Source organism: Giraffa tippelskirchi, chromosome 8 (genome assembly GCF_054371585.1).
Source record: "Giraffa tippelskirchi isolate mGirTip1 chromosome 8, T2T-mGirTip1v1.2.pri, whole genome shotgun sequence".
NCBI lineage: Eukaryota > Metazoa > Chordata > Mammalia > Artiodactyla > Giraffidae > Giraffa > Giraffa tippelskirchi.
Window position 1 is genome coordinate 151,623,357 of NC_137282.1, and position 16,330 is coordinate 151,639,686.

Below are 16,330 nucleotides of genomic sequence, written 5' to 3' on the forward strand. Positions count from 1 at the left end.
CTCTCAGAATCAGAAGGGACTTTGAAAACAATCTTGCCCAACTGTATCATTTCACAGGTGAGGAAAATGAAGCCCTAAGATGTAGAGAAGACATGGTGGTCAGTTTCAAAGCCTTGAACTCAGGTCTTTGACACCACAGTGGTTCTCTTACTCTCATCTGTATGATTGGGTCTAACAGTGTGAGTTGAAAGCATTTAAGTATAGCTACAATTTCCACTGTCTAAGATAATTCATAAAAATTCACAAAATAAGGAAAAGGTGATCTTCATCAAGGAAAATATTTTTATTCTAATTGAAAGTATCTCTATTTCATCATCTGTAATTCTGCACAAACTGAAAAGACTTGAAGGGTAGAAGAGATTGATGGATAGGTTTTTCACATGGGGTTTAAGTGGAACTGGTTTGATATAAAAAAATTGTTTCATTTTCTGATGAGGTTTATAAAATTTGGCCACCATGCCCATTTCCCTAAAAGTACTGCCTTTGGATTACACAACCTGGAGGTGAAGAATAGTCAATGCTTCGAAGTCCTTCTCCTTCTTTGTCCAACTCCCATTCAAATTTATCTTCTTGAGAAAAAGGCCCTGCAAAGTCTCACCCAGGCCTAAGAAAACTTTATATTAGGTTGGAGGAAAAACAAGGCAAAATAATAAACACAGCAACCCTGACAGCAGAGCTGAGAGCCCTTCTCTCTCTGTTTTCCCTGGCTGCCCTGTCAAGATCTTGATGCCTGGTGATGAATAGATTGCATGCATGCTGGAGAAGATAAAAATGATCTCTCTTGGCCCTTTACCAGCCACAGATGTCATGGCCTTGACCTTAAATATCTTATTCTAGCCCCAGTTGGCTGAAATGCTCAAAGACAAAATACTTCGTGTCGCTCTGCCTCAGTGTGGCGAGAGGCGCCCAGAGCCTGGGACTGTGTTCATATTTGGTGATGCCTTCCTGCATCACTAAAGCAATCAGATGGGTCCAGCCTGAGAAGACAATCAGGGCTGGACAGAAGCCAAGAGGGCAAACAGATGGGTAATAATCCCCTCTGTTATCATTCGTGCTTATGGAGAATTATTCAGCGGAATTGAATTCTCTGATGAACAGAGCCCCACACGGCTTTATGCAGTTAAAATTATGGGATTTTTTTTCCTTTCTATTTGCTTCTGTGCTTTGAGAGAGATGGTAAGATGATATTCTTATTCATAATACTACTGAGTATTTGCAGAATAAAAAGGAATCCACTGGTGTTTGTGGCATTCAATAGTGTAATGCCAGAGAGTAGGAGCTCCATTCAGCCAGAGCCCCCCATCAAGGGTCAGGATACATGCAGGACACCTGTCAACACCCTCTATGAGTTCCCAGGGCCTGGGGTGAATAGGACTCAGGAAAAGAGACGGGATATCTGCTATTCAGAATTGATTCTGGATATCAGAGCGATCCAAAGAGCCAAGCAGATAATAGTCTCCCCATCTCATAAATTTCAGAATAATTCATCAATCTATGACTTAGAAGGGCTTCCCTGGTGGCTCAAATGGTAATGAATCCAAAGCTTCAGTCAATTGATTTGGGAAAAAGCAGTCCCCCATTACCCAGGATTGGCCAAGTAGAGAGGCTTTTGCTGCAGTGGAAAGGGCACTGGTACTTTCCTGTTTTACGTGCCCTCCCCGCACTCTCAGTCCACTCCAAGGCTCCACGAGGGTCCTGCGGGCCAGCAGGGATGAAGCAGAACCTCCTGGGCTGCTCACCACTGCAGGGCACCCCAACCAGCTGCTGTTCTCATCTCACTGAGCGTAGCTTTCGTGGGCTGGTGTTCCCCAGAAATGTAGCAGGAAAGGTGTTCGGAGCTCAGCTCACACCTGACCACGTGTGGAAGAAATTCTTTCAGATTCGATTACCTTTGTTTTGTTTTGGGGCTGCCGAACAACAGAGATTAAAAAATAACTGGGCTAATATCTTATGTTATTGCATACCTGGGGGAAAAATCTATTTCTCAAAGATTTTTTTTATATAAAAAAGAAAAACAAATAACAATAATAGTTACTAAGGATGCTTGTGTGTGTACACTTACAGTATGTATGAGGATATATACCGTTAGAAGTGACTTCCTTAATACAATTAGTGAACTTTGGAGCCTAGTACTGTCTGATTCCAACTCTCAAGGGCCTTCTACAAAACCAAGCTACCTCATCTCTTGCACTCAGTTACAACTAATCTGACACTGCCTTATCCTCTTGACTCTCTTACCATATTTCCTTAAATACATTATAAGCAACTTGGGAGCAGGAGCCCCATTCTGTATTTGTTTTCTCCAAAAAAACTAAATAGGAGTCCAGAGAATGATTTCTTCAGACCACTACCAGACTCCTTGCGATGAAAGGCTGTTGTATACATCTCATGATTATTGGACACTCTGATGAGACCTCAAGACCTCATTTAACTCACAAGACATGGCAGGAAGAGTTGGGATCAGATCACTGAGGGCTTTTACGCCATTTGTGGCATAGATGCTGTTCACTGAATACCCATGGGCCTCTACATTTACCAGCCTCCCTGCTTGGCAGCATTTGGGACATAGAACTAGTTCTGAGGGACGAGCTGTGTGTGAGCAGAAAGAACATGCATCTGGGACACGGCACTTAAGGGTAAATGAAGACCCAATTTCATTCTTTTTATGGTTGAGTAATATTCCATCATATGTATATATCTCCCACATCTTCTTTATCTGTTCACCTGTCATGGGACATTTATTTAGGTTGTTTCCTTGTTCTGGCTATTGTAAACAGTGCTGCAATGAACACTGGGGTACATGGATCATTTTGAATTATTGTTTTCTCAGAGTATATACCCAGTAATGGGATTGCTGGGTCACACGGCAGTTCTATTTTTAATTCTTTAAGGAACCTCCATAGAGTTCCACAGTGGCTGTATCAATTTACATTCCTACCAATAGTACAAGAGGGTTCCCTTTTCTCCACATCCTCTCCAGCTTTTATTGTTTGTAGATTTTTTGATGACGGTCATTCTGACTGGTCTGAGGTGATATCTCATTGTATTTTTAACTGGCATTTCTCTAATAATTAGTGATGATGAGCATCTTTTCATGTGCCTCTTGGCCTTCCGTATGTCTTCTTTGGAGAAAAGTCTACTTAGGTCTTCCACCCATTTATTGATTGGGTTGTTTTATTGAGATTGAGCTGCATGAGCTGTTTGTATTTGCAGAGATGTGGATGGACCTAGAGTCTGTCATACAGAGTGAAGTAAGTCAGAAAGAGAAAAATACTGTATATTAATGTATGCATGTGTAATCTTTAAAAAATGATACAGATGAACATATTTGCATGGCAGGATAGAGATGCAGACGTAGAGAACGGACATGTCAACAACCAGGCGGGGGAGTTGCGTTGGGGGATTAGGATTGACATAAATAACTACCATCTATTAGCTATAGCTATCTATTAAAACAGATAGCTAGTGGGAACCTGCAGCATAGCATAGGAGCTCAGCTTGGGGCTCTGTGATGACCTAGATGGGTGGGATGATCGGGGGCGGGTGTGGAGGGAGGCTCAAGAGGGAGGGGATACATATACATACAGCTGATTCACTTTGTTGTTCAGCAGAAGCTAACACAACATTGTAAAGCAATTACACTTCAATAAAAAAAGAGTAAATGAAGAGTTAAGCTTCCTTCTCCGTTCTTCTGTCTCCTCATCATGGTGACAGGAGATGTAACATCACAAGATAAACACAGCCTGCATTTCTCAGCAATCAGACGGATGAGAACTCTCAACAGACTTTGCTACTGAAAGAAATACACTTTTGTTTTCCTAAACCACTGAGCTATAGGGGTTTACATATTACTACTGCAAACCTTACCCTTTTAAATTTATAAACCACGCCATAAGATTTTGGACTTTAATGGAGTTGGAAGACTAGAGGCTTTCATACAAGGAAGCAGCAATTGAAAGTATCTTAACTATCAAATTAGCTCTTTTTAAAGTCATTTCCTTGTATTTTCTTTCCTACTGGCATTTTCCCAAGGTCATTTACTTTTCATTCATTCATTCAACAACTGATTGTTAATCATCTTATTTATCCACGAGGATATGTCTGGTATGGGACAGAGGTATCATAATTCAGAGGTGATGATCTGGTTATTTATTAAGTACAGAAATAAAGTATATTATGTGCTAGACATTGTTCTGGTGCTTCTCAAATATTTACTTTTTTAATCCTCATAGCAATGCTAGAATGTACTATTATCCTCATTTTACATATTAAGGAAACTGGAACCCACAGAGATTAAGTAACTTGCCCAAGGTCACAGAGCTGGTATTGAGAAAAATAGGGCTTGAACCCAGGTAGTCTTCCTCCCGAATCTGGGCTCTGATCCACCAAGCTATGAATGAGCGCAGAAGATGGAGTCCTAACCAGCCATGATGGCCAACTTGGTCCTCCTCCCCCCAAACCCGTCTCATGGGCCTTATTGAAGCTGGAAACTCTCTCCTTTTAATGCATCACAAATGTCATCCTGGGGGTTAGGTTAAGATCAGGAAGTTCTCAGAAAAATGCTGAGAGAACTAACAGGGAATTAACCCCATCTCTCTATTTCCTTAATATTTTCTTTGCATTCCTATTAAGCCACTGCTCGTACCACATCTTTATTTATTTACTTAGTTATACATAAGTTTTATTCATCTTGGTATACTTACAGCACTTACATCACCACAAAAATACGCAGAGTAAATGTCTGACAGATGATGTAAATGAAAGAATGAATCATATAACCCAAGCTGTATCTACAGCTGAAATTTTAGCATCTTTGGATATTTCTGATGAAATCGTGGGGTAGACAATCCAACAGCTAATAAATTCTCTTTCTGTCTTATTATCAATCCTGATTATATAACACTTTGAACAACTATTAACAATTATTGTTCCAACTGTGGAGTAATATTTCGCTATTCTGGTTCTGAGAAAACAATAATAAAGGGCATTTACGGATTATCTACTCTGAGTCAGACAGTTGCTATGGACTAAATCTTTGTATCCACTCAAATTCATAGGTGGATTTCCAAAGTGATGGAATTCCAGGTGCGAAATTTGGGAGATAATAAAGTATAAGTGTATATTGCCCTTGACTATTAGTCAAGGATTAGTACCTTAATAGATCCCTGGGTTGGGAAGATCCCCTGGAGAAGGGAATGGCTACCCACTCCAGTGTTCTGGCCTGGAGAATTCCATGGACTGTATAGCCCATGGGGTTGCAAAGAGTCGGACACAACTGAGTGACTTTCACTCACGTTCAGTACCTTAAAAAGAAAAAAGATGAGAGAGGTGATTTCTCTCTCGAACATGATTGACACATTCCCCTAGAATAATGCACGTGCAAAATGACATTTATGCTTTTGCATAAATTTCAGAGGTTCGGGAACCTCTCCCTTCTAAAAACCCCTGCCGTATTAACAGCCGTCTCAGAGGACGGAGGCCTCTGCTCCACCCTCCACGGTGTTAATGACAGCAAATGGGCTGTCTAGATGGAAAGGCATAAATGTGCAGGTAGGTCTCTGGTCATTGCCGAGCCTCTTGTTTCATTCCCTCAGGCTTATCTTTATCTTGTATTCCAATACCTCGTCTTTATTCTCACAGTCCTTTTGCTGTCTGCAAGCCCTTCTCACTCAGAAACAGGAGCAAAGCACAACATGTATGTGTAAAGAAAGAAACGTTCCGCTTCCTTTCCGAGGGGCATCGGTGTCTGAACCTTGGGAAATGGGTGGTGTTACCACAAGGTCAGGCAGAGTTTCCAAGGGCAACTGAAAGGAGAATAGCAGGAAACCAGTTCCACAGATGACAGCAGAACGCGTTTCCATATGTAAAGCTGTCTTAAACCCACAAGAGACACTGAGGATAAACTTTCTGCTCTCTTTTCATTCTGCTTAATACCAAGTGGGTCAGGGAGAAGCACCGAATGCTTTTAAAAATGCACTTATAGTTCTGAATCCAAGCTGTGAGAGGACCCATTGGAGACAACTGTTCTCTCATGGTCTGCTTTGAATAAACAATTCCGGCTCTGTGTGATATTACTTCTCAACCAGATTCTAGCATTGAACACTTGGCTCGCCATGGTTACTTGCATTTTAAACCAGGGTCCCCCTTTCCTTCCCCTTGGCTAAGATTCCTGCTTACTTGGCAAGGGCTCCTTCTCATTTGAACTTTTGCCCTCTTTTAATCTCCACCAAATTTTAGTCTCAAAGAACCTTTCACAGGCACCTTTTGTTACTCTGAGTTTCTTTCTCGTGTGAGAACCAGCTTAGGGAGCTGGTTACTGGAAAACACTCAAGGGCCTGCCTTCGTGCTCTGGGAAGCCGGCAGTGACAGGCTGTTTTGTGTGTGTCCTTTGCTTTAAAAAAAAATCAAGGAAGCACAAGATGCAAGCTGTTTGCTGAAAACAAAATGTTTGCTTTCAGAAGCAAGCGAACACACACATATTTGCATCTGTCCATGAGGCTTCACTCTTGTCCATTCCAGGGCCGCTCCTCTTTATTTCACTGCTGAAGTGATTTCAGATCAAAAGACAACCCGACGAAGACTTTATTCCCTCCCAACTTCCCATACCAGTTCCAGGTGCTCAGCATCCCTGGAACCTGCTTTCCTTTCAAAAGAATAACCAGTATGTCAATCCCTCTTCTCATTTGATAGTTAGATGATCTGCTTCCTACTTAAACAGAGCCCGTGGTTTACTCAGAACCTCTTGCTTCTTCCTATCTGCTCTGTGGATTCACACCCATGCCTGCACCATAGACACTCAGTTCTGTTCTCTTTGCCCATTCTAGCCATGCCTAACCACCCAGTCATGGTGGTTCTTTCCCTGGATCAAACGCATCATCTCTCTCTACACTCCTTATCCTGAGCCTCAGAATATATGAGTGTTTTCAAGAGCCACCAGCAACCAACAACCTAGTGTCCACCTGAAGCTGGAACCTACTTTTACAGCCTGATAGTTCAGTTCTGGGCTTCCCTAGTGGCTCAGTGGTAAGGAATCTGCCTGCCAATGCAAGAGACTCAGGTTTAATACCTGAGCTGTGAAGATCCCCCTGGAGAAGGAAAGGGCAAACCACTCCAGTATCGTTGCCTGGGAAACCCCATGGACAGAGGAGCCTGGCAGGCTACAATCCGTGGGGTCATAAAGAGTCGGATGGGACTTAGCGACTAAGCAGCAGTTCAGTTCTACAAATCCTCCTTTATGTTTCGCTGGGTTTTCTAGACCTTCTCTCTCTTCCTTTTCACTCTGCTACTTTCAGTGATTGTCTTGCCCCCTACTTGACTCAGGAGATAGGAGTCCACACTCTGGTGAATACTCTGATACTATCATCCAGTCTCAGATGGTGGGTAAACTTTCTTTCAGAAAGTTAATCTGCCTATCTGTGTGAGCTCTTGATAAAGTCCATCCAGATGCAGAGGAGCTGTGCTCCACAATTTTTTCACAATCATGACCAGTTCCTACTTCTGCCTTCAAACATGCTGAAGTTACTAACAACAACAGCAATAACAATAAATAATAACAGCAAATTTCTGAACAAGCTTTCCTGCTCTGTCTGTACTTCTTACTAATTTGCAACTTCTTTCCATCCCCACAACTCCACACTTGAATTGTCTGCATCTGCAACTTTCATCCCCTCATCCCCTCTCCTCTGCTCTCTTAACCCCTTTGGCTTGTTTTCATCTTTACTACTTGCCTAAGAATTTTCTTATGAACATCATCAATCAACCCAAGGAGTTTCCCTTGACTGAAAGTTCCCCATTTCAGCCACCTGCTGTTACTCGGAGGAGTGCATATGAAGAAGGGAAGGAGAGTTCTCCCCACAAACCCAGTAAGTGGGGCTCCCTGAGACTCTGAATGTCTACGAAAGAAAATAAACCACATCATGCTCTCAAATCAGATACTTTCAAGATGCAGATTTTTAGCTTTACTCAGTACATTCTATCTTGATGAGGGAGGTTTTGGCAGGACTGGCTGCCATTAAGGAGGAATTTATGTATGTCCCCTGAAGTTTGAGAGTAGCCATAAAAATAGATCCTGGAACCTGATGTAAACTGGAAGAACCAGAAGATAAATGACTGGCTGCAGCTGCCATCCATGGCAAGACATGGAATAGATAGTGGCTTGGGGAGTAGACTACCCACAGTCTGGCCTGAACACAAGGCAGGAATTTCTTTTTAGACCAAGTGATCTTGAGTGGTCTTGATGGAGTCAAACTTTTGAAAATGCTCCTAGGGAAGAAGGGATCCTAACAGGATGGATCCCTGAGGACAAAGGCTGAAAGGATGTCATTCTTGGTCAGCTAGAAAGTATATCACCCATGTTATGAAGCAATGATCTGGAACAATCTCAGTGAACAATAATGCTTGGAGACACTGGTTGAAGAGCTCAAAAAAAAAAAAAAAGATGAAAAGGGTACATGAAGAAATCAGTATCCAGAAGCTTGCTATAATGGAGAACACACTGGTGATCTACTATTAGCCAAGACAGAACAACAAAAACAGAAGCTAAATACAGGCTTGAAAGAGGAAGGAAGAAATCTGAAAGTTGAGTTCATGGCTTGTTCCCCACTGCAAGCCAGAGTCAAGTGTCTGGCTTCCACTGTGAAAAGACAAGACACTCAACTCAAATTAGATAGGCAACTAGAATTCTGATTTAAACTTCTGAGAATTCTTTGCTTCCTGAAAGTGAGCAATAAGAACCTAAACAGTCTAATAATGATGAGGAAACTAAGGATTGCCTCAAACAATTACAGGAAGGAATTAGAGATATGACTCGTCATATTAAAGAACAGAAATTAGAGAAAAAGAAAATCGTTTTCTCTGTGTACCTCTGCTCAATAACCAGTTATATGTTTCCAACCATTCTGATTACTGATGCACTTTTATTACTGTGACATTGTGATTTATTATAAGAAATATATACTGGGTCTTTGTCCGTTATTCCTGGTACATAGCTCCTAAATCATTGGAATTTCATAAGTATTGGGAGCTGGAAAGGTATCCTTTGTTATATTAATGAGGAGACTGTGGACCCAACCGAAGGATAGAGACTTGTCAGGAGAACCAATCACACCATTCACTCCCACCCCCTGACTCTCCCTCCTTCCCCGGTTGGATCAATCTTCAATGGCCAAAGATTTATTCAATCATGCCTGTGTAATGAAACTTCTGTAAAAACCCAAAAGTGTGGCTTCAGAGAGCTTCCAGGTGGCTGAACACACTCCGAGATTTGGGGGGAACGGCACACTCGGAGAGCACAGAGCTCAGAGCCCCTTCACCCATAGCTCACCTGCGCACGTTTGCCATTTGGCTGTCCCTGAGTTATATCCTTTTATGACAAACTAGTAATCCAGTAAGTGAAGTATTCTCAGGGTTTTTCAGCCCCTCTAGCAAATTAATCAAACCTGATGATGGAGTCCCTGGAAATTCTGATCTACAGTGAGTTAGCATGAAACTCCAGTGACAATCTGGACTTTTGATGGCCATCTGATGTGGGGATGGGGAGGAGGCAGTCTGGAAGACTGAGCCCTTACCGGTGGGATCTGATGCTCTCTCCAGGTAGACACCACTGGAACTGACTTGACTTACAGGACACTCAGCTGGTGTCTTAAAATTACTTGGTGTAGGAACCCTCCTGCCCCCAACCCTGGAATTGGTGACCAGAACTGTAGTTATTAACTGCTGTTTTATTTCAGATCCTTACAGTTGTAAAGGACAGACTCCACTCAAACAGGCTTAAGGAAAAGAAGAATAGAATGGCTCAGGTAAGTTAAAATTCTCGAGATATCTTGGATTCAGGAATCATCCAGGACCTCAAAATTATATAATCAAAGCACCAGCTTTCTCTATTGGAAATCCATTTGTTTCTTGGCTTGGCTTACTTCTGTATGCACGTTCTTTCTCAGTCATAGGCATAATGAATCGCATCATTCTAGCCTGATAAATCTTCCCTAAAATGTGGGTAGAAGAGCACTAAATTTCCATTGAGTTCTTTAACTGGCCCATTTTGGATTATGAGTTAATTTCAGAGCCTTTGGGAACCTAATTGGTGAAATATATGTCCTATGTCCATCCCTGTGGTTGGAAAGCTACACATGAGCCACACACACACAAAAAAAGGACATTTTTAAGAAAGGAAGAGTATTAAAATCAACAAAGATAACAAGTGTTTATTAGAGCACCCTCATTTATAGCCTCTTCTAAGGTATCACTATCCATTTTTTTTTCCCTTCAGTTCTGTCAGTTTTTTGTAGGTATTTGGGCCTTTCTTGTTAGGTCCATATACTGACCCTTTTATTATTAAAAAAAAAAAAGTCATTCTTAGTCTCTTATAAAATATTTTTTCTCTTAGTAAAAATATGCATTTTAAGTACATTTTGCCTGGTATTAGTATACCTAAAGAATGGAGTGAGAAAATCAAACTACAGAACTTGATGACGCATTAGATTTGGAAAATGTTATTGCATATATTGGCATGATTTCAAGATCTGGAGCTTGGTTGACAAGGTAAGTTATTCACCAAGAATGGGAAAGGGGAAGGAACAAGAGATGCAGGATTTAAAGAGAATGAGTTTCCTTTGGAATATCATGAGTTTAAAGAGCTATGAGTGAACCAAGAAGTCTTCAATGGCTACTTTAGAAGTATATTGTCTAATTATGTGGTGTATGACTCCACTTTGAAATCTATATATCTACAGTTTTATCGTACCTAGCACAGAGGTTAGCTCAGATTCGATGAAAATGCCTATAGGTTCAAGGGTTGATTTAGAAGAAGTTGATACTATCATGAGTATCCAGCCATTCTAAACAAAAGTTAGTTCCCCGAATATATCATGCTTTGTTTTGTTTTGAATCATGGGTCTTTGAACATTCTGCTTCCTTTGCTTGGAATGCCCTTCTTGTCTCACCTCATCATTCATTTGGCTATGCCTATCTGTCTGTTGGGTCTCAGTTTCAATATCACCATTTACAGAGAGCTCTTTCTAAGGACTCAGGATTTTCTGTGTAATTCCTTCCATTTTCAGTGCTCCACTTACTGCATAGCCTGTTCCATTGCTTCCTGCTTACTATTTTTATCATTAGTAAATAGCATAATACATGGAAATTCAAAAAAATCCTTTTTGAATGGACTGTTAAATAAATAAATGTAGCCATAGCAAAGAACTGTCTGTCTCATTACCTATTTGATATTCCTTTACCATCATATCCAGGAATTAAATGGGCTTGACTTTGGAACAAAACTAAGGAACAGGATAGTTTCATATAAAGAGAAATAGGTTATTCTAGAATAGGTATATAAAGAGAAGAAAGGAAGAATTTCTTTGTATAACACCTATCAGCTAAATTCTTTTCTGGGATCAAAATTCCATATGCCTCTCAAAAATGCCCAATAATATGAACTAAGTAAGTTTTGGAATGGCTGGATGATGACATTAGCTGAGTTTGGAAGGTTCAGGGCTTATACCTCAATTATACATATTTCATCAAATCTAACATGACATTAATTGCTACACGCACCATTATTTTACATACCTTCAAAAAAGAAAAGTAAAACCTGCTGATTATGACACAATGTTTAGGAACTATCTATCGTATGATACACTTCAATATTAGAGCTATTAAAGTGTGAAAAAATGTATGTCTTAAACTCAATTAAATATGTTAGATAAGACTCAGAGTTATAGGTTGAGGAAAAACCTAAGACTTCATCCAATCTAATCTTCATCGATTTACAAATGGACTGAGAACTCAAAAAGTTTAAGTACAGACAGGTACTCAGAAATTCATCAAGTCAGTCAACCTGTGAGACCAGATGGGCTGCTTTGCTCCAGTATTAACGTTTCATAATTCTGTGCACTAACATTAATATTAAAAAAGAGACTCAGGGGAAATGTATGTCATCATAACATGACAAACGCCTCTTTCTCATGTTAGAGATAGATAATTTATCTCAACAAATACATTACTTAAAATTCTCTCTCCTCAAATACCTGTACCCTAGCATCCTCCCCAGTGAATTGAAGGTTTTCCTAGCAAGAGAAACCTGAATCCAGTTTTTGGCCATCAGGGAAATACCTAATGAGATGTATGTAAATCTAATTATATTTTGGAATATTTTCCTCTGCTTCTTGAAAATCTTTCATTCGATCAAAGACTATTTTTATGGTGTTAGGCTATGCGATGTTTCACATGAACAACAAATCAAATCTGTCATAATTATGGTACATTTTAAATTCACACCTTTAATGGCAACTTTAAACTTGATTTTCTTCAGTAAGTTTTAGCTTTCTTTCCACACAGTTCTGAAAGTTTTGTTTTAAAAAGCCACTTTCTTCACCTTCTCTTTCCTTCATTTTCCTCTTCCCTTAACACCGCAGTTGAAAACCTCCCCCTCATCTCCACCCCCTCTCAAATTCCCAAACCTACCTGAAACCTTAGGCCCTCCTTTCATTACCTTGCTGATAACAAAAGCATCCTCATTTTCTCTGGAACTCATGCAGAAGAAACATTTTAAGCTCAACTAAATAATTATCCACCTACTTTCTATTTCCTCCCAAGGGAAAAAAAAAGTTCTGATTGACTGAAAAATCACCAGGTTGTTGTCACCAGAATCCTTAATACGAAACCTTCCTTACACTCTTCCTTCTTCAGCTTTCTGGTTTTGATGTGGGAAGTGGCAAAATTAAGGGAATTTGTGGGTTGTATTAGATAAATGAAGGCGCATTTAATTGAACAAGTCATCATGAATGCATCCACTATATGACTGACATGCCAAAGGCAACCACGCGCAGGAGCTCTGGGTGGTTATCTTCCAGTTTGCCACCCACTCCTACAAGCAGGTATGCGAGTGCCTGGAGCAACACGCTCAAAGCAAGGCTCCCAGTTCAGCTGGGAGGATGGTCAGGGGCTGAAGCCACAGAACGACTTACCCAAGCAAGTAAAGACAAGGCCTCTCTTGGCAGACCCCAATTCCAGTTGCTTCATCATCTTCATCTTGCAGCAAGCACCCTGCTTAGAAAGGATCAAAGAAAATCATTACTGAAGAAGGCCTACAATAGTGTCACCTCAAAATTGTTAATTCATCTTTATTACTTGTAAATCCTTCTGCACATACATACATACATGAACACACACAGACATACAGAACCCATTTTTCAGTTGGCAAAAAGCCCTTTCTGAAGCCAGTTCAGTTCAGTTCACATGCTCAGTCATGTCCAACTCTTTGTGACCCCATGAACCGCAGCACTCCAGGCCTCCCTGTCCATCACCAACTCCCGAAGTCCACCCAAACCCATGTCCATTGAGTCGGCGATGCCATCCAGCCATCTCATCCTCTGTCGTCTCCTTCTCCTCCTGCCCTCAATCTTTCCCAGCATCAGGGTCTTTTCAAATGAGTCAGCTCTTCGCATCAGGTGGCCAAAGTATTGGAGTTTCAGCTTCAACATCAGTCCTTCCAATGAACACCCAGGACTGATCTCCTTTAGGATGGACAAGTTGGATCTCCTTGCAGTCCAAGGGACTCTCAAGAGTCTTCTCCAACACCACAGTTCAAAAGCATCAATTCTTCGCTGCTCAGCTTTCTTCAGTCCAACTCTCACATCCATACATGACCACTGGAAAAACTATAGCCTTGACTAGACAGACCTTTGTTGGCAAAGTAATGTCTCTGCTGTTTAACATGCTGTCTAGGTTGGTCATAACTTTCCTCCCAAGGAGTAAGCGTCTTTTAATTTCATGGCTACAGTCACCATCTGCAGTGATTTTGGAGCCCAGAAAAATAAAGTCAGCCACTGTTTCCACTGTTTCCCCATCTATTTCCCATGAAGTGATGGGACCAGATGCCATGATCTTAGTTTTCTGAACGTTGAGCTTTAAGCCATCTTTTTCACTCTCCTCTTTTACTTTCATCAAGAGGCTCTTTAGTTCTTCTTCACTTTCTGCCATAAGGGTGGTGTCATCTGCATATCTGAGGTTATTGATATTTCTTCTGGCAATCTTATTCCAGCTTGTGATTCCTCCAGCCCAGCGTTTCTCATGATGTACTCTGCATGTAAGTTAAATAAGCAGGGTGACAATATACAGCCCTAACGTACTCCTTTTCCTATTTGGAACCAGTGGAACCAACTCTGAAGCCAGAGTTGGCCCCTGATAGAGACTGTGATTTAGCAGTGTGACTTGCTGTTCACTCACTTCTCTTAATGCCACCTTTCTTCTCCCTGTTTCATCCCGAAGAGTCCCATTGTCTCATTCCTATTCTCGGACAGGTTTAAACTCCTTCCTGCTAAGATGCTTACTATAGCTATTTCAAAAGTACTACCATGTCTGAGACCTTTTTACTGCTAGTGAAAGGGTCTTTAAAGGTTGAGCGTAATGAAATGTGAAATGTAAATTGGAATGAAATTGGAATTAGAGAATAAATCTTACTATTTCTCAGCTTTCTCAGCAGCTTGGTGTCAAGAGCGGTCTATTTTATATATCATTTTCTTCGGCCAAATACATTATGCATAGATATTTTCAAATACATGGGAGCTGGAAAAGATCTTAACAGTCATCTCAAACCGCCTCCATTTTATAGGCTTGGAAACTGAGAACCAGAGAGGCAGGAGAGCATGGCCAGAGGTAACCCTCAGCCCATCAGATTCCCAGGATCGTCGTGGTTTCCAGAAATCTTGCCTTGGTAAAACCACACTGCTTAAGCACCCTGAATTTTTGGCATTCAGAAAGCTAAATAATTTAGCCTATGTCATTTGGGAAGGCTGAAGAACAATGTCAACTTATGGACCCCCATGTTTGATGGCATGTTCAAACTCAACCAGATTATTTCTATCAACAGGTCAATGGTGGCTTAAAAGAAGTCTTTCAAGCTAATCCTCTGGAGCCACCTAGCCCTTGATAAAATGATACTGAGCACCCCCAAAGTGGAAAGAAGCAGTCTGCTCCAATCCTCTTGGTGAGAAAACTTTTGTAAAATCTTTTTGGCTATTTGCTTTAGCACTGTGGCTGACCAGGTGTTCTGAAGGCTTCCTGCTACTAGAGCTTACTACATATGACACAGTCTTTCATATGGTATAGAAGCTGAGCCTAAGATTCCGCAACTGACTGATGGCTTTCAAGGTAAACAGAAGTTTCCATCTATGAGCAAACCAAAGCCACATGCAGAAAGCACAACTACTCTGAAAGCCTTATCCATTTTGAACCCACAGAACCTCACCAAATAAATCAAGTAATGTGTTCATAATCAAAGATTATTAGCAAACAAGAAGGCCAGCTGTATTAGTTATCTATTGCTGTGTAACAAACTATCCTAAAACTTAGCTTAAAATGACAGTAAACATTTACTATCTCCCCAGCTTCTGAGGGTCAGGAATTTGAGGATCTGGAACTTGGGTCCTGGTTCAGGGCTCTTATAAGGTCATGGTCATCTGAAAGCTTGACTGGGGGTGAGGAGTCACTTCCAAACAGACTCAGTGACTGGCCGGCATGTTGGTACTGGTCACTGGAGACCTCAGTTCCCTCCCTGTGAGCCTTCTCTCAGGCTAGCTAAGTGTCCTCAAGATACAGTAATTGGTTTCCCCCAGAGTAAATGATTCAATAGAAAGACAGTCAGGGAGAAAACTACCCTATTTTATGTGTGAGTCTTTGATGAAAACATGAGCAAATTTATTTGCAATCTTGGGGCAAAAAAAGGCTAACTACAAATAAAAAAGATAAGTTCAATTAAATTAAAATTAAGAATTCTGTTCATCAAAAGGCACCATAAAGAGAATAAAAAAATGGCAAATTACGAGAGATCATTACAATTCACTTAATAAACAAAGGATTAGTATCCAGAACACATAAATAAAAAAGACAGAAAATCCAACAGAAAGCTAGGCAAAGGCCCAAACACAGGCACCTAGAAGAAGAAATATGTGGACAACAAACGTATAATAAGGTTCTTAATCTAGATAACAATCAAGAAAAAAAAATTACAAACATAAGAAGACACAATTTCACACCTATTAAGTTGTTTCACATTAGAAGATCAGGTAATACCAAGTGTTGGAGAGGAAGTGAATCAACAAAAAAGTTTGGGAATTCTAGATTGTTACAATCACTTTGGACAACAATGTGGCAATATGTAAAGATGAACATTCACACACCTGATCTCCACCCAACAGCTGTATTTCTAGGTCAGTGATTTTGATCTCTAGAGAGTATTTGGTAAAGTCTGGAGACATTTTCATTTGTCACAACTGAAAGGTACTACTGGCATCTAGTGGGTAGAAGGCAGGGATGCTGCTTAACATCCTATACT

The 16,330-nt window shown here is 40.7% G+C and overlaps 1 protein-coding gene and 1 long non-coding RNA gene across 4 annotated transcripts in view; one reads left to right on the forward strand and one right to left on the reverse strand.

Annotated features, from left to right (window-relative positions):
• The window catches only part of LOC145516678 (uncharacterized), a 744,489-nt gene that overhangs the window by 302,908 nt on the left and 425,251 nt on the right, over positions 1 to 16,330 (reverse strand). For 2 of the 3 annotated variants that reach the window (XR_014061654.1, XM_081518078.1), the window contains exon 6: positions 12,963 to 13,041. Coding sequence is in view for 1 of the 3 variants with exons in the window: in XM_081518078.1 (XP_081374204.1) it covers positions 12,963 to 13,041 (79 nt within the window). In the remaining 2 variants the exon portion in view is untranslated. Of the gene's footprint in view, positions 1 to 12,962; positions 13,045 to 16,330 lie in introns of all 3 variants that reach the window. The other variant, XR_014061653.1, reaches the window with a different exon arrangement.
• On the forward strand, positions 7,185 to 15,304 carry LOC145516679 (uncharacterized). Its single transcript, XR_014061660.1, has 3 exons — positions 7,185 to 7,862; positions 9,729 to 9,797; positions 14,867 to 15,304. It is a non-coding gene; the product is annotated as an uncharacterized LOC145516679 (long non-coding RNA).